The sequence below is a fragment of the Chenopodium album genome, chromosome 6 (assembly GCF_948465745.1).
Source record: "Chenopodium album chromosome 6, dcCheAlbu1.1, whole genome shotgun sequence".
In the NCBI taxonomy this organism is placed as follows: domain Eukaryota; kingdom Viridiplantae; phylum Streptophyta; class Magnoliopsida; order Caryophyllales; family Amaranthaceae; genus Chenopodium; species Chenopodium album.
In genome coordinates this window covers 12808515-12827034 of record NC_137839.1, presented here as the reverse complement: position 1 = coordinate 12827034, position 18520 = coordinate 12808515, and the positions used below count along the sequence as shown (strand labels likewise).

At 32.9% G+C, this 18520-nt stretch overlaps 2 protein-coding genes, 1 long non-coding RNA gene and 2 pseudogenes across 4 annotated transcripts; 1 reads left to right on the top strand and 4 right to left on the bottom strand.

The window, feature by feature from the left end:
* Positions 1-16: 16 nt before the first annotated feature.
* Positions 17-1784, bottom strand: LOC145635875 (uncharacterized; annotated as a pseudogene). The gene is made up of 4 exons (XR_014113921.1): positions 1598-1784; positions 1025-1189; positions 468-558; positions 17-65 (listed from the first exon to the last, which is right to left on the bottom strand). The product of XR_014113921.1 is annotated as an uncharacterized LOC145635875 (transcript).
* Positions 1785-1939: 155 nt separating this feature from the next.
* LOC145635874 (meiotic drive suppressor JIEYAO-like) lies at positions 1940-7925 on the top strand. Its single transcript, XM_081687245.1, has 9 exons — positions 1940-2070; positions 2446-2819; positions 2897-2981; positions 3263-3413; positions 3498-3664; positions 3757-3854; positions 3982-4025; positions 4129-4202; positions 7546-7925. The coding sequence occupies exons 2-9, from the start codon at positions 2446-2448 to the stop codon at positions 7714-7716; spliced, it is 1164 nt and encodes a 387-aa protein (XP_081543371.1). The 5' UTR covers positions 1940-2070; the 3' UTR covers positions 7717-7925.
* A 245-nt stretch (positions 7926-8170) lies between these two features.
* Positions 8171-13474, bottom strand: LOC145635870 (putative metal-nicotianamine transporter YSL7; annotated as a pseudogene).
* A 753-nt stretch (positions 13475-14227) lies between these two features.
* LOC145634619 (uncharacterized) lies at positions 14228-16708 on the bottom strand. The gene is made up of 5 exons (XM_081686031.1): positions 16655-16708; positions 16499-16582; positions 16342-16402; positions 14850-14960; positions 14228-14768 (listed from the first exon to the last, which is right to left on the bottom strand). Exons 1-5 carry the CDS (start codon positions 16675-16677, stop codon positions 14709-14711), a joined length of 339 nt encoding a protein of 112 aa, XP_081542157.1. The 5' UTR covers positions 16678-16708; the 3' UTR covers positions 14228-14708.
* A 465-nt stretch (positions 16709-17173) lies between these two features.
* Positions 17174-18127, bottom strand: LOC145634620 (uncharacterized). Its single transcript, XR_014113448.1, has 2 exons — positions 17934-18127; positions 17174-17525 (listed from the first exon to the last, which is right to left on the bottom strand). It is a non-coding gene; the product is annotated as an uncharacterized LOC145634620 (long non-coding RNA).
* Positions 18128-18520: the final 393 nt, after the last annotated feature.

Below are 18520 nucleotides of genomic sequence, written 5' to 3'. Positions count from 1 at the left end.
ACTAACCTTCTCGGTAGTGACATCCCGTCCTTGCAAAATCAAAAACTTCAAACTCTTCAAATATTCTGCAGATGAAGCCACAAATAGCAACATTTAGAGGAGCATTGACACAATAACTTTAGAAAGCCATGTACTACTTTCAATTACTACACAATGCAAACATTGAAGCAAGAATTCCATCTTCAGACAGTCTTTTATCACCCGAAAAAAGGGAAAGAAAATCAGCTTGTCCCCTCAACATTGCCCTAATAGATACATGAAATGCGAAGGTAGTAAACAATGACAGAGACAACTTAAGAACAATTTCTCATGCATACTTTTTGACCTCTTCCTCTGACATGTCTGTAAAGAAAAGACCGGTCTCTCCACGCAAAAAATGCAAAAACAGGAAGCAAACAAAGAAGAAATGAAACAAGATCAAAAGTTGACCAAGAAATGTAATTGACATATAATAAGCAGATCATTACCTTTGAAATTTTATGAAGACCAGATTTAATCTCATCAGAAGCAGAACGACCTAAAGCAATCTGCATGACTTTGTTCGATCCAAGAAAGAATCTGAAATTGCGAATGGCAGAAATTGATCACTAAGTCATAACCAACACATAGAACAACCAGCAAGATGCATGACTATTAGAAGTAATATTGCTTCATATGATTCTCGATGAAATAAAATTTAGAAACCTAGCTACACGTTGTAATACAAACAATCCCACAAGGCCACAACCATGTCAATTAGTCCCTACTAAAAAACTACAATGCTCATTCAACTGTGATCATTACACAGCGTAACCATTGAAAAGACTACTCAGCCAATAAGTAAAGTACATTACATGTAACAAAAATTCAATCTTTCGCCCCTAAATACCATTGAAAAGACCAGTCAACCATTAAGTAAAGTCACATAAAATGTATCAAAATTCAATCTTTCACCCCTATATACATCAAACATCGAAATAAAATAACATCAAATTGCATAACAAGTACTCATACGAAAAAAAAGGCGGTTGCCAATAACAATCACCTGCCAGAGGACTTGATAGAATCTCTGAACTGTTTGAATTTAACATTCCTCATGTTCTCGAAAGCAAAGACGTAAACAGAGAGGAACTTCTCTGCTGCTTCCCTTATAGAGTTAGAAATCACCTCCTTAAGCTCTCTTCCCTTCTTTTTTGTCTTTACAAGGTCACTGCATTTTCAATTTATTTTCATAATCAAATTCACCAAAAACCCATCATTTTCTCTGTAATCACTCTCTGAACCACTTCAAAATTGAAGATAATAAATTTAACATACCCAAAATCAAATATTGAGCAATTATACGATTCACTGATTAAAAACACCAAAAATCCCATAAAAATTTGAAAACAAAATATAGAAAAAAAAGATGAAATAACTACAGCTGGTAGAACTAACAATTGCATAAATTATATCAGATGAAAGAGTGAGCTATAATTATTCTATATCTTCAATTCTTCACAGCATAGCAGTACATATAAATTCTTTATATATTGAAAATTATATTAAAAGTTAACAGAAGAACATAATAAAGAGGAAAAAATACGAAAAGCTAAGGAGAAAAGGAGGAAGAGAATACCTGCGCGATTTCTTTTGGATTTCGGCATGTTTGGAGAAGAAGAGAGAGAAAGAGGACTGCGGGAAGGAGCAAGAAGAAAGAGGGGGCTTAAGGAAGAAAGGGGTTAGGGTTTTATAAATTCAATTTCATTTTACTCCAAGCAAATCTCCAAAATAACACAACTTTTTTAAAAACGACAACAAAATTCAGATCAATTAACAAGAAGATGTCAACTTTGAACTAAATTCAGCAACATAAAATCCAATGCTAACCCAAATATCTAAAACACACTACAATCACCAAAATTTCACCAAATCTGATGCAACAACAACATAAAAACCCACAAAAAATCAACCCAAAACACACAAAAATTATCAACAAACCAGATCAATAAACACATCAAAAAAACAACCCATCAACCAAAAAACTCCAAAAAAAAATATTCAGAAAAATTGAAAAAAAAATTAAAATTCAACAACTTAGGGTTATCAAAGGTAAAATCTTTTTCTTTTCTTTACTCTTTCTCATTTTCTCTTTCAAATACCTTGTCTTGTAGATGAACCTAGGGTTAGTATTAAATGCTTCAAATTCAATTCATTTTTCTCTAATTATTATATTTTCGTATGCTAATTACTGCATTTGAATATATTTTTTATTGATTTTATAAGGTGTTTGTTTGTTGAAAAATCCACGAGAGTTTGGCTGTGTAGATAACTATAATATGGGTGTGAAATAGACACTGTTGAATATCAAATTTCTTTTCTTTTCTTTTGGTATAAGAATTTAGGTGACGAAAAATAGATTTGGAGGGAAAAATCTTATAGCTTTGTTGATTCTTGATTTGCTACTACTTTTGATTCTCTTTCCAGATGTCAATCGAGATGGATCATGAAAAGGTTTTGGATGAATTGGTATGCATACTTGACCGCGATGACAAAGAAAGTTTCGTGGAGTTTCTTCGTGCGCATCCAGAAATTATAGGAGAATATTTGGTGTCTATTTGTGCAAAAAGATCATCCAAAAAATGTTTGACTACAATGGTCAATGAGGAGGCGTGCGAACAACTCCCTCAACTCAAGGGCTGGGCTAGAAGTATTCATACAGTTTCATGTTTCTTCCCTGACCCTGATGTTATTAGCATAATGCTCGAGCGAGGTGCTATTGTGGAATGCAACATTAAGCGTGATGTAGGTTTTCTTCAAAATTATGGGACTCCACTTTACCTTTTACTTGATCATTTTAGGTACCAACCTCCTAATTTAGTCATCCAATTTCAATTTTATGATCACGCGTTTCTGATCTCTTGTGCTCTTCCTGCAGTTGTGAAAGGGATTTGCCTCTACAATCGTGGTCTGAAGGCGATTCTATCTTCAAACTTATAATATTACTTTGCTCCTGGGAATCGGTTGGTCTTTTGTTTTTGCTGTTTGGAAAATAATTAGCTTATTGTTACTAAATGAATATGACTTATTACCTTCAATACATATTATTTGCAACAATTTGACATAAATTAGAGAGGAAAATGTCTAATCGTTGCAATAATATGTAACAGAGGTAGTATATGAGAATTGTGTCCAGCTTGCAACACATTTCGTTTCCTTATCATATGTTGTGACTGTATGTGTGTTTGGATGAATACTGGCTTGTGATGTATCTAATATTGTCCTGTTTATTTCTTCAACATAGAAAAAAAATTTGGACTCTGCAAGGCTGCTAGCTTGCCATACTGAGTCAATCAATGAAATTGCTTGGACCTTTCTTCATAATGGAAAATTGAAACAGTTGGCGGCTTTACTTTTGGTTGCTCGAGAGGAGGTTATGCGTCCAACTTGGACAGGTATGTTTACTTTCTAGCCATTTTGTCAGTATGTTTAGCTGCGTATATGTCATGTACAATTTCTTTTATGATTGTGTCAAATAGGGATGACAATTCAACAACACGTTACGAATGAAATTGATGGATTGGGTTCTGAAGTCGATTCTGACCATCAGTACAAGTCCATGCTTATGGATGCCCGTGTGCTGTTTGATGTTTTTGAAAGAGCTGGTGATGCCTTAAGCTTATATCATACCTCAATGGTTAAGCGAGTATGTTTAGAGGGAGTTCGTTCCAATCAATTAGTAAACCATCATCATTCATCAATATCAATTTTATGGTTCTCATCTCTTTTTTCTTTCAGATCCCTCCAGAGAAAGTGCTGATGGATGTTGCTGTGCTGCTTAAGAAAGCTGGTTTTTCCTTGCAATCTGCAGACCTTGACTTGCGAGATTGTTACAGGTTAAGAGTGTCATTGTTCTTTCTAATCTCTCTTTTTATCCTTTTGCTTTATTCATGTACAATTGTTTCCCACATTCACAATGTTTGTTGAGAAAACTTTGCTTTGCATCTAATATTGGGTTAACAGGGAACGTCGTGAGCTTTGGAAGGCAAACTTGTTTAAGCTATCAGGTAAGTCATAGTTTAAGTTTGACAATAAGGCGATTTATATCGGGGCATTATAATTGCAGGTGCAATTTTATTTTCCTGATTTTGTGATGCATTCTTGGAATAGATACTCCAAGTCTGGACAACAAATTTTTGCATCAGTTTCCAAGTTTTGGCATCGCACTTTGCAATCTTCGATCTGTAAGTAAAATGATGTTGGGAATCAAATAAACAACTTTCTACTGATAAATTTGTGAGATTTTATCTGTTGCATCATGTGACTGTAGGAAATCTTATTCCAACTTTTCTTATGCAAATTCTCCATTGTTCTTAAACATTGAATACATGTTGTTTGTTGCTGCCAGTTCTTAGCCTCGTGGTCTTTAGGTGTGTCGTGTGCAGCTTATGGGATGGATGGCTAGTTTTCCTAATAAGCGGTTTCAACCCAACATAATACACTTTAAGTGGTTGATAACTTTATGTTAACTAGTCTTTAGGCCCGTACAATGTACGGGGCTTGTTATTAGTTGGTTTTTTTGGGGGTATGGATTTAATAATTATTATGAAAGTAATCCACTCTTGAGCATGAACATGTCAAACTATTTTTAACAAACCCTTTGGTTTATTAGGGAAGAAAAGATGAGTGCATCATCTAATTTAGGGAAAATTTGTCCATGATTATTACATATGAAAACACATTTGTAGGTAATCTAATTAGATTTAAATTAATTCTACTGTAAGATAATCTAGCTGAAATTGGGAAATAAAATTAACACTCTATATTACATTAAATTGTAGATCATATTATTATTTAATATATGTCTGAAGTGACTATGGTTACATGGGATAGATGAGAATGAGATGTCATTCTTTGTCGTGTAGCATCAGCATTTCTGTTTTCTTTTTGCTATTTTTGCTGTTGACTCTCTTCTATTTCTGGGTTGCTGTCGTCTTTCCTGTGAATTAGTAATATTGGTATGAGTAAGGGGCTTTTTTAAACCAAGAAACTTTAATAATTCAAAAATACCATTTCCATGATTATGCATCACACACCAACAATTACTGAGTAGGGTACAATATTGCTAAATTGAAGATTTCTTAATAAGAGTATCACATACTTATTTCACAGAGGAGAAAGTGAAAAAAAAAATAGCAAAAGCAATATAATCTCAAAAGTTCAATAATATAATGATTCTGAAAAGAGAATTCATAGTATCATGGACTAACACTTTCAATTCCTTAATCTAATCTCCCTCTTTCATCAAGGTAATCCTTTTATTGTTCTTGACTTTCATCTAATAATTTTTTCACATGTTTTCAATTCAATAATTAGGCCCTTTCCTTTAATTTGTGGGGTTTTTCTTTTTTCAATCTTATATTACATCAACTAATTGTGGGTGTTAAGCCGTAATTTTGCAGCTATACACTTAGATTGAAAGGATACTTTGGTTGGTCATTGTTGGACAACTCATGATAAACTATAACCTGAATCGTATTAATTATGACTCACTATCAATCAAATTATGCCGAAACCGACATCTATTGGGAATATAGATTATGAAAGTAACATACGGAGAAGGAAAAACAAACCAAATTCAGATAAGCTAATGCAACTACACAATGTTGATTCCCCAAAAATGTTGATTCCCCAAATATGTTGAAGCTTAGACCAAATAGTAGATTAAAGTAGCCAAAGAGATTTACCTCTTGCAACAACCTTCAATTTGCATCTAGCTCTCTACAAAATCAAACAACAATTTATAAATCTTGTTAATTGCAGGTTGTCATATATAAATTCAACAAATCAACAAAATCAGAATAATAAGAATAATTATTTAAAAAAAAAAAAAAACCACAAGATGATAGAAACTCACCAAATGTGAAGGTATTTCTGCATATAGATTTGATGATGGAGGTACTATGTTGTAGAGAGTTAATATTGCATTGAGAGATTAGTGAATAAATACCCAAAAATCATCATTACCATTATTATAATTGTGGGCAAAATTTGTAACCGAAAACATGATAATTTAAGAAATTTAATTTGTGGGAATTGAAGAGGGGAGATGAAGAGGAAGAGTTATGGGTACAATTTGCCGATGAACATTGATCAGCAGCTAGGGGATTATGAAGAGGAAGAGTTGTGGGTTTGCAGATACTCCATATTATAAATCATTAATGTGTAATAAAAAGGTAATAAAGGTAGAAGATGATTAATTGATTATGTGTCTCAAACCAAAATAAAAAATTTTAAAAATAAAAAAGGGAAATGATTCTAACTTGAACAGGTGGAAGCCTGGAAGGTCATATTATTATTGATTGTAATATGGAATATGGAAGGTGCTTTAGTGCGACAAGATTAATATTTTTATGTATTGTTATTACTAGTATTATTATTATTATTATTATTGGTTTTTAAAAAAAATGTAGTATCAAAAAATAATAATATTAATATTATTATGTATTGTTATTATTATTGGTTTTAAAAAAAATGTAATATTAATATTATTTATTTTTAACTTTTAATTCTTAATCCTTTTAATACTAATATGAATATATATATATAAATAAATGAATATATGAATTGAAAAGAGAATAATATTGAACATGTGGCACATTTGATTGGAATAGTGAACATGTGGCACATTGAATTAGAATAGCGAACACTTGACACATTGGATTGGAGAAGTGAACATAGAATGAAGACATGTGTGTATCATGGTTAGAGTTTTTAAATACTAAGTTATTACTAGTATTATTATTATTATTATTATTATTATTATTATTATTATTATTATTATTATTATTATTATTGGTTTTTAAAAAAATGTAGTATCAAAAAATAATAATATTAATATTATTATGTATTGTTATTATTATTGGTTTTAAAAAAAATGTAGTATTAATATTATTTATTTTTAACTTTTAATTCTTAATCCTTTTAATACTAATATGAATATATATATAAATAAATGAATATATGAATTGAAAAGAGAATAATATTGAACATGTGGCACATTTGATTGGAATAGTGAACATGTGGCACATTGAATTAGAATAGTGAACACTTGACACATTGGATTGGAGAAGTGAACATAGGATGAAGACATGTGTGTATCATGGTTAGAGTTTTTAAATACTAAGTATAGATATAGATTATTACTAGTATTACTATCATTTATGTTTTATCTATTAGATTATGCTTTTTGAACTTTTACATTAAATCTGAACACTATAAATTTGCCAAAAATCAAAATAGAGAATGCACCCTTAATCCAACCAACAAAGGAACTGTGACGAGTATTCTGGGTCATGGCTAAAACCAAAAGTCACCTGAACTTGAGATCACCAGACCCAAAATCGATCCGCCTGATTGTTTTGCCAACCCTTAACTGTTGTGTGAAATGCTAATATAGATAATCATACATTCGAAAAAAAAAAAAATGGTTGTCAACTGTCAAGTCTTGAGGAAAACTCCTCTGCAAATTTCCTTTACATTTTTCTTTTGTTGGTCATGCATAATTGAAAGCTTGTGCGTTGTCAGGCCCACTGGGATCCTTTGCTCGCTAGGCTCACTTCAAGGGAAGTTCTAAACTTATGTCCATCTGTCCCAGCATCGCGGTTGCTTAGCACAGCAGCTGGTTCAAACTTACCTCGTAAGAATTACCTGGCTTATGTTGCATTGAAGCTGAGGAGAGGGATCAGATATCTGTGATAGTAATTTTATTCTACTTTAAAGTGGTGCTTGTGTAGCTAACTACTAGCTTTTTAAGGGTTTCCAAGTGTTTAATGGTTTGAACGCCAATAATGATAAAAACTGTGGAGATATAGCTATAAATTTACCCTTATTTCTAGTTGTATCTTTAACTTTATGTTGTAGTTGGCCAATATGGATCTATGCTAAAAGTATTTTTATTGTATGAATTTCATATTTAAGCTTCTACATAGTATCTTTACCTTGTAACTGCTGTAAAATTAGCAATTTTTTTTTAGGCTCTAATTTTCTCCCTTTTCACATGTTTCTTACAAAATTGTATGAAAATTCACCTATGATCGATCTTTATTAATATAGGGAAGAAAAGGTAGGGACGATATTGTTGAATTGTACTGGATTCATGCATTAACAATAAAATAGCAACCCAAATATACAATTTTTGCGTCACTAGGAAATTAAATCCACACACTAATAGTCTATGTTCATATCATTAGCTTGATTTCTTCCAACTTAGCTAGATTTGCTAGATTCGAACTTCATGCAGAGTGGAGGATTTACACCAGCCAAAGCAAGTATTTCACTAGGCAAACTCCATATACCATCACCACAAATCAACCCGGAAGCAACTGCAGGCGCGAACATATCAGCCTTAGCCTTATTGTTGTACTCCCACACGAAGAGTATCAAGCTACCAACACACATGTCAATAGCAAAGTAGCCTCCAATGTAGAATGGTATAGCCATGGCCATCGGAATTGGTATAAACTTCGAGTATTTCTCACCTACCACGTCTTTTAGTCCATTTATAACAATTGCAACAACGAAAAATATTATGCATAGCAAGAGACAATGTTTAGGCAACGAACTCACTCCTTCAACTCCAAGAAGAGCTATGTTTCGATATAAGGATGCAAATGGTGCCGGATATGTGGTCTTTGGCAATCCAAGATCAGGGTAAGCCATGTAGAAAATCCAGAAGACACACGGTGATATGATACAGCCCATTGCAGTCCCTGCTATTTGGCTCACAAACATTGATCGAGGTGAGGCTAGTGTCATGTAACCTGTTTTAAAGTCTTGTGTAAGGTCTGATGCTGTTGAGACGATATTCATCATAACACCACAGGCCGCGAGCCCTGCAACAATCCCACCATGAGAAGCACCGGCCCATCCACCAATCGTGAAGATTGCTAACTTTCCGTAAGTAGATGCCAAGGACCAGTCAGTTAGGCCACAACCATATGCGTTACAAAAAGCTAAAATTGGTGCAACAATGTACATGACTAAGATATGGTACCACTTGAGTGGATGGATGATCTTTGGAAGTGCACTCATGGCAATTATAGCAATGGCAACGTAACCAGCTGCTGCAAACCAATTTGGGATGCTGTCCTTGAGGAAATATTGAGTTCTTCGTTGGTCATCGAATGATTCAGGGGAGACTTCAGGGGTCTTATGTTCGTTAGAGGGGAGGATTGCGCCGGAGTTCTTTGCCTTGTACTGCTTGTACAAGCCTGACATTGATCTATAGAAGATTTTAACAAAATTGTATAGTCCATCAGCCAAAATTATGGCTATTGCAATAAAAATCTGCAATCAAAAGATTAGATATTATAAATTATTTTTTGTTTATCATCAATTCTCATTGAAAATACAATAATCAAACATAAACTTTATACCTTGTAGCCCTGCAAGCCATGAAGGCTGCTGTCTGCAAGGGTGTCGTCGAACCAATGTCCTTTTTGTTTCGCTATAAGAGGCCACATGATACCATATGATATAATTGCTCCGAGTAGCAAAGATATGTTAACAATGTAAGGGCATATCATACCCACACCAACATACGTTGCAGAAAAATCGAAGTAAAACCTGCAGTACATACATTGTAGTTAGGACGGTCTTCTCTCAAAACTAAATTGATCTGTTCATGTAAGGTATGTATAATAGCTGTAAGGGAGGCTAGTAAACATGACATTTATCAGTTTAGCATGAAAACTAAATAAATAGTAGAAGATTTTCATGTAACACATACTTTTGATCATAGGCTTTTAGGCCAAAAGTTGGGAAATTCACAAATCCGCAATCATCACCTCCTGCAAAGAACCATTGGAAGAAACCCCACAAGAAGCTGAAAGAGAAGAATTTGCCTAAAATCTTCACCTTTTTCCTATAGTTAGAAAATAACAAGTTAAAGAACAAATGTTAGCCAATATCAGAATGACTCGACTCGATTCGATTCGATTCACCCCATTAATGAATTACAATGGAATCAAGTATTCAAGCTAATAAGAATGTAAAGCTTACTTGGCTATAATGGCACCTTCTGGAGTGTGAAAGCTATTGATGAGATGAGCAGTAGCAGTCCCACTTGGGTAAATGAGTTTGTAGTCGATAATCATAATCTAAGCATCCATGTTTTAAAGCATATATAGATTATTATGTGCAATATGATACGATACAATCACGAATTAAATCAAGTATTGACTCCATTCTTTTTTTATAAATCCGTCAAAAAATAAATATACTTTTAATGAAATAAATAAACGTATTTTAAAAGGGAAAGAGATAGGATAGGAAATATGGAGCTCTGATTTCCCTCCAAATCACTCCAATTTTGAAGGGATGGTATCTACTAGAGAGCGAGGGAGGGAATTCAAGGAACTTCTCCCTCCTCGCTCTCCCTCCTCTTTAACCAAACAAAGGAACTCAGCTCTCCTCCTTCCCCTCTTTTGGTCCATTTACTTCTATTCAAACAAAGTGTTCGTTAATAAAATTGAATACGTACCTTACGAAGGGGAACAACAGAAAGAAGTCCAATAAAGCTAACAATAAAGATGAAGCCAATCATCCATCCAAGAGAAGGATTCTTGGTGTCATGTAAAGAGCCATCTCCCAACTTTGCAATTCTATCACTCATCCCAAGAACGTAACTTGCCGCACCTCCTGCTCAATATCAATAATTTATTCCTTGATTACATAGTTTAATTTACACATACAAGTAAAAGGCGAAATCATTTATGCATAATCAATCTAATTGTACAATGACTAGTCTAATATAGTGTAACACCAGTATAATGACTAGTCTAATAGAGTTCAACCCCTCGACACAAGCAAGTTGAGAGAGAGTTCATTCCACCAGATCAAGTAAGAGTTCATCCCAAAACTATAGGTCAATAAGACTATAAGAGTAACATTATAGATCGTTACACTATTATTGTCAAAGTGAGACGCTAATATACGTTGTTTGGAAGTGTTACATAATAATTCTACACTGACTTTGTGAGGCTACATAATTTAGAGCCATGTTCGTGTGCACGTCCAGTGTGTTACTTTATTTTTCTAATTGGTTTATTGGTTGATATAATTATGATGTTCCGTCGTAATTATCCAAAGTGTAATAATACATGATTACATAAGTGAAATAAATCATGTCATAGAAGATTTGGATTCCATACTTGCTGGTCGATTTCACATTTGTTGCTACTTCTAGTTCAATATATTCAGCTTGGCTATAGCCTCTTAACAAAAAAATAAAAACAAAATGAAATCAATTATTGTTTATTTGCATATTGAATTCATTCCACATTTTTCCTACTAAAACTATTTAATAATCTACTTTAGTTATTTATTTATTTTATTTTTTTTTAATTTTTTTTTTAATTTTTTAATTTTTATTTTTTTTTTATTTTTTTTTATTTTTTTTTGTGGTTTGGTTTGGTATATTAAAAATCTCTTTAATTGACTGATGACATAGTTGCATACCATCTCAAATTTATTGGCGTATCATTATACAATGGAAAACAACTGTGAACTGTGAAATACTGAAATCCAATTAGAAAGAATAATTTTGGTACACGTTTTTGTTTTTTTTTTTTTTGGTAATTTCAATATTCTTTTAAGAGAGCAAAAGCTGTAAGATAAGCTTAACTCTTGTATTTTAGGGTGTTAATGAGTTATATCAAAGCAAACCCGGTTTAGATGAAAGTAATTGAAAAACTTACTTCCAATTTACAAAAACAAAAACTTTAATTACACTTTAATACGTAAAATTTTAAACTCAAGGTTTGAAAGTCCCCAACAAATTGCTTATTTTGGCAATAAGAAAATATATGCCCATAATCAAACATGAGTAAATAATTGGAAAATACAACAAATGGTGCACTGTACATGGCTAAAACCAAAAACTCCATATGGAATTGCTTATTCCGTACGAAATCAAATTATTTCTAAATAGAAATTTACTATACTTAAATTGAAAAAAAGATTTGATACTCATTTAAAAGAGGAAAATGAGTACGCGATGATCCTTCTTATGATGGAAACACCTAAATCACGCGGTGTCATTAATGGCACAATAAGGTATGACAACAAAACTTAATCCAAGTCCTTATGTAGTTATGTGAGTGTAATAGTCAATTTTGGAAAATTCCAACAAACACAAGACTCCCAAACACTCCATAGTCCATACGTTACAAATTAAAATCCATACAAAATGAAGTAGATTAATCTTCAACTCATGTTTTAAATTCATAGAAAATGTCCTTCAATCCTTGTTTGAACGCATTAATTGATTTCTTGGTGTACAATGTTGAACAAAATGTATTTGACCATACTTAGGTATAATGTTCAATATTTGGGGACATTTTGAGGTTTATGGCCCCTAATATTTTCCCTTCATACATTCTCAATCGTTAATATAAGAAATTAACTACAAAAATTATTCTCTTTGGTCTTTACAAAGAGTATTCTTGATGAGTTGACCCGTCATATCATAGGATCAGTTATCTCAGCAAACCACACAAAAAATGAACATTATTTCAAAACATAAATAATCCTTCTTGATATTAATTTTAATTTTTCTTATTATATGTTCCCTCCATAAATATTGAAAAATTATTAAAAATTAATATTCAAAAGGAGACTAATTAAAGACCAATACAAATATTTATATGTGGTTGATCAATTAATCTCTGATCGATTAAGGTCTGTTCACTTCACTTTAAAAATATAATATTCAGTAAAAATAATCTCAGTTCAACAAAAATAATTTTTGTTCAGTAAAAATAATTTCAGTTCAGTAAAAATCAGTAAATGTAAAGAAGAAATATAATAGAGATTCAACAAAAATAATTTCAGTTCAGCAAAAATAATTTCAGTTTAGTAAAAATAATTTAAGCTTTTTAGTTCTGTTTCAAAAATAATAATTTTAGTTCACTAAAAATAATTTCTGTTCAGCAAAAATAAGGTGAAGTGAACGGGGCCTAACTCTTGAATAAGTAATCCCTGTCCGACCGATTAATAAAATAAGTACCCAATCACACAGAAAACGCGCTCATCAATCAATGATGAATTTCTACTAAAACAATCTTTGTACATAATTATCACTAAATTATTAGATACCATTTGAATTGAAATTTATACATAATTAAAAAAGAATTAAGGACTAATTGAGAAATTGCATCAAACCAATCAGCCATTAAGTTAACAAACGTAATTAATTAATATCAAACCAATAAAAATCAGAATTACTCAAGAACAATTTACGCCGGTAAAAATTGAAGAACTCACCAGAAAAGGCGATACCGGAGGATGCAACAACACAAGTCTGAATAACAGTATTCTCTTGACGAGTAAAAGGTTGTTTAAGATAACCAGATTTCTCAAGCAATTTTGTCCACGTCTTAACAAAGAAGAAACCCAACAATCCAGCCGAAACATTCAACGATGGTATAATACCGGTTGTAAGGTTGAGTTTCATTACAATGAATGTAAAAAGAATGCTCAACACGAAGCTTACGACGAATGCTCGAATCGTTAGCTGTTGTTTAAAAATCCAACCTCAAATTCTCCTCTTCTCATTCAAAATTCCTCATACTTACAGAAAACAATCGTGAATGGAAGAAAGAATTCTTCTTATTAGATTATAATGAAGATAATTGCAATGTCAATGAATTTGTTCAATTGGTATTTGATAATGGGTGTGATGAAGATGACCCGATTAGATTTATGGAATTAGTGGGTTCTTGTCATGGTTTGGTGTGTTTTTATGTGAGGAAAGACCCTAAATTCTTTTTCGTTTGGAATCCTGCTACTCGTAGTTCTCGTAAAATCATGATTCCTGTAGGTCACGATAAGGCTATGCATTAAGGGTGTTGAGTTATATTATGATCCATTACATGATTACATGATTTTCGGCTTGTTTTCGTCTCCTGGAGATTTCTATGTTCATTTTCATGTGTTATCTTTGAGTTCTAGGACTTGGAGAAGAATCAGTAATTTAGATAAGCATTTCCAATTGATTGTGCTTGGGAACACACTTTTAGTCCATGATAATATATACTTTTGCACTTTTATAAACAATCATATTGTTGGGTTTGATTTGGTTAATGAGGAAATAAAGGAATTGCCATCGATGAATTGGCTAAGTAGGTATTACAGGGTGCGTTTGTTGCGCTTGAGAGGTTACTTGTCGTTGCTTTGTTACACATACATTGAATTAAAACAAAGTGAGTTATTGATGCAAACATGGGATGTGTTTTACAATCCCTTCAGAGGGAGCGATCACTCCCCGGTGATATGATATTAATTGCTCGTTTGTTACAGATATTTCATGACTAACTGATACATTCGTAACAAGATTCAGACTGTAGGTCAAATGATACTGATAATGCTGATAAATATGGGAATTGTGTGGGAGCTCAAACCTCCCAACCTCGAAGTTAAAATTTCGATTTTTCATCTCTCCTGGCTTCAAAATAGGGTTAGTGGTTTCAAAAATTAAAAGTTGGGTTGCGGTTTGCCTATGAGATGGGTGGGTTCACCGTTGGTTCTTGCAGGGGCCAGTCCTTCTGGGACAAATAAATTACTGCACTTGTGTAAAATACTACTGATATATATAGAGAGAGAGTGAGAGAGTAAATTCAGCTAAGACCTGGGTGAGCATCTTGATTCAGGTTTGAACAGACAACCTGCTCACTTCCAACAGTCCTCAGTCATAAGTTATAATTCCAGAATTTAGTTCTCTTTCTGGTTCTCTGGTAAATCTGACGGACCTAATGCAAAGGGAAACACAGAATATTAAGACGATTAATTTGCAAGTGCCAATACAAGAGAAACAAATTGACTTTACTTACCTCATGGAGGTACCAAGAAGCAAATGCATCAGTTGCTGCATACCATAACTGGGCCTTTGAAAGAGGATCCGCTTCCCAATTTCCTAGTCTTATCTTTTTAGGCTTCAAGAGCTGCATACAAATATCCAATACAATCTCTAGTTAGCAAATCTTCACTTTTATAAAGCACATAAAACAGCCAAAAGATTAAATGGGGACAATTAGAGCCACAGTCGTAACACACGAAAATAATTGATGGTCAGAATGAAGAGTAATTATCTGAGGTGACAAATATCACGGTGGTATACAAACACAGAACTCAATCCATGTGTAAATCAATTTTCTAGAAACTTAGAACATGTCTTAGCACAGATGTGAAAAGGCAAATGAGGTAGCTTTTAAACATCATATTAGACATCAAGAAATCACACAGAAACCTTGACTCACAACTGGCAGATTTAGGCTTCATACTGAAACTTAAATTTAAAATAGACTGGGATATAGCCTTACAAGAAATTAGGATTGGCAACCCCCTAGTTAATTTTTCTATACACTTTCATAATACAGATTAATGGTTGAAAACCAATGTAAGCATCGTGTTTGCAACTATTTTGTATCACTTAACTTTGTATTTTAGTGATCCTTTAATAGGTTACTCATGACACAGAGTAATCTTAACTGGATCTCATTTCTAGCGCTAATTAAGGAAGAGACAAGGCACATACTATGGCTAACAGCAAAATCTGTTACGACTGGAAGTTCCACAACAATACTTTTTCAGAAGTGATACTCGCAAATAACGATAATTGTTGTAGTTGTGCAGTGAAAAACTGAGGTTCTGACTCAAGAAATACAGTACAATTCAAATTATTATATCTGCAATAAAGGAAAAATTGTATGAATATGAAGAAAAGTAGCTAAGTTCCCACAACTGACAGGGAATGGGCAAATAACCTAAATTTGGGTATGATCTAATAAGTCTAATAAAATTCTCCATGAGAAAATGCAAGTTGCTGGCTTGCTGCATTCATGTCTCAAAATAATGAAAATCATCTATCTTAGAATCATACAAATAATTAAAAAATTTAAACACAAAATGAAAATTAAGAACTGATGAGGAAAGTTTCTGGTGAACATTTATCAACAAGAAGAAATTGGAGCATATAAAATAGGCAATTAAAGAATCAACTTAAGTTCAAGACACCATCAACATTGAAGAGAGCTACAAGGGAGGCATAACCAATAATTAGTAAAGCAAGAGGTACCAATTATGTACTTGTTAGCAAGTAAATGTTTCGACCAGTGAGGACAGACTCCACTGCTTAGGCACACCACCAAGCTTAAGGATAAATGATGAATGATGCACAGAAGTTTTTTAGCCTCAAAAATATTCTTTTTCCCTCCAAACAAGAAAATAATATCATTTGCATATACATAACCCAGCAATGTGGCAGTCCTGGCAGAATAATCTTAAGACTGAGAAACAGTTACTTTATACAATATAAAAACTAACCTTCTCGGTAGTGAGACATCCCGTCCTTGCAAAATCAAAAACTTCAAACTCTTCAAATATTCTGCAGATGAAGCCACAAATAGCAACATTTAGAGGAGCATTGACACAATAACTTTAGAAAGCCATGTACTACTTTCAATTACTACACAATGCAAACATTGAAGCAAGAATTCCATCTTCAGACAGTCTTTTATCACCCGAAAAAAGGGAAAGAAAATCAGCTTGTCCCCTCAACATTGCCCTAATAGATACATGAAATGCGAAGGTAGTAAACAATGACAGAGACAACTTAAGAACAATTTCTCATGCATACTTTTTGACCTCTTCCTCTGACATGTCTGTAAAGAAAAGACCGGTCTCTCCACGCAAAAAATGCAAAAACAGGAAGCAAACAAAGAAGAAATGAAACAAGATCAAAAGTTGACCAAGAAATGTAATTGACATATAATAAGCAGATCATTACCTTTGAAATTTTATGAAGACCAGATTTAATCTCATCAGAAGCAGAACGACCTAAAGCAATCTGCATGACTTTGTTCGATCCAAGAAAGAATCAGAAATTGCGAATGGCAGAAATTGATCACTAAGTCATAACCAACACATAGAACAACCAGCAAGATGCATGACTATTAGAAGTAATATTGCTTCATATGATTCTCGATGAAATAAAATTTAGAAACCTAGCTACACGTTGTAATACAAACAATCCCACAAGGCCACAACCATGTCAATTAGTCCCTACTAAAAAACTACAATGCTCATTCAACTGTGATCATTACACAGCGTAACCATTGAAAAGACTACTCAGCCAATAAGTAAAGTACATTACATGTAACAAAAATTCAATCTTTCGCCCCTAAATACCATTGAAAAGACCAGTCAACCATTAAGTAAAGTACATAAAATGTATCAAAATTCAATCTTTCACCCCTATATACATCAAACATCGAAATAAAATAACATCAAATTGCATAACAAGTACTCATACGAAAAAAAAGGCGGTTGCCAATAACAATCACCTGCCAGAGGACTTGATAGAATCTCTGAACTGTTTGAATTTAACATTCCTCATGTTCTCGAAAGCAAAGACGTAAACAGAGAGGAACTTCTCTGCTGCTTCCCTTATAGAGTTAGAAATCACCTCCTTAAGCTCTCTTCCCTTCTTTTTTGTCTTTACAAGGTCACTGCATTTTCAATTTATTTTCATAATCAAATTCACCAAAAACCCATCATTTTCTCTGTAATCACTCTCTGAACCACTTCAAAATTGAAGATAATAAATTTAACATACCCAAAATCAAATATTGAGCAATTATACGATTCACTGATTAAAAACACCAAAAATCCCATAAAAATTTGAAAACAAAATATAGAAAAAAAAGATGAAATAACTACAGCTGGTAGAACTAACAATTGCATAAATTATATCAGATGAAAGAGTGAGCTATAATTATTCTATATCTTCAATTCTTCACAGCATAGCAGTACATATAAATTCTTTATATATTGAAAATTATATTAAAAGTTAACAGAAGAACATAATAAAGAGGAAAAAATACGAAAAGCTAAGGAGAAAAGGAGGAAGAGAATACCTGCGCGATTTCTTTTGGATTTCGGCATGTTTGGAGAAGAAGAGAGAGAAAGAGGACTGCGGGAAGGAGCAAGAAGAAAGAGGGGGCTTAAGGAAGAAAGGGGTTAGGGTTTTATAAATTCAATTTCATTTTACTCCAAGCAAATCTCCAAAATAACACAACTTTTTTAAAAACGACAACAAAATTCAGATCAATTAACAAGAAGATGTCAACTTTAGTTCAGCAACATAAAATCCAATGCTAACCCAAATATCTAAAACACACTACAATCACCAAAATTTCACCAAATCTGATGCAACAACAACATAAAAACCCACAAAAAATCAACCCAAAACACACAAAAATTATCAACAAACCAGATCAATAAACACATCAAAAAAAACAACCCATCAACCAAAAAACTCCAAAAAAAAATATTCAGAAAAATTGAAAAAAAAATTAAAATTCAACAACTTAGGGTTATCAAAGGTAAAATCTTTTTCTTTTCTTTACTCTTTCTCATTTTCTCTTTCAAATACCTTGTCTTGTAGATGAACCTAGGGTTAGTATTAAATGCTTCAAATTCAATTCATTTTTCTCTAATTATT

What these genes read in the sequence shown, in the direction of transcription:
- LOC145635874 (XM_081687245.1), top strand. Translation starts at nt 2,446, where the DNA reads ATGTCAATCGAGATGGATCATGAAAAGGTTTTGGATGAATTGGTATGC. An exon ending in TACTTTGCTCCTGGGAATCG is followed by an intron (nt 2,982 to 3,262) that starts GTTGGTCTTTTG and finishes TCTTCAACATAG; the next exon opens with AAAAAAAATTTGGACTCTGC. An exon ending in TATGCGTCCAACTTGGACAG is followed by an intron (nt 3,414 to 3,497) that starts GTATGTTTACTT and finishes TGTGTCAAATAG; the next exon opens with GGATGACAATTCAACAACAC.
- LOC145634619 (XM_081686031.1), bottom strand. Translation starts at nt 16,677, where the DNA reads ATGTCAGAGGAAGAGGTCAAAAA. An exon ending in TCAGAGGAAGAGGTCAAAAA is followed by an intron (nt 16,583 to 16,654) that starts GTATGCATGAGA and finishes TGTATCTATTAG; the next exon opens with GGCAATGTTGAGGGGACAAG. An exon ending in CTTCTTGGTACCTCCATGAG is followed by an intron (nt 14,769 to 14,849) that starts GTAAGTAAAGTC and finishes CCTTTGCATTAG; the next exon opens with GTCCGTCAGATTTACCAGAG.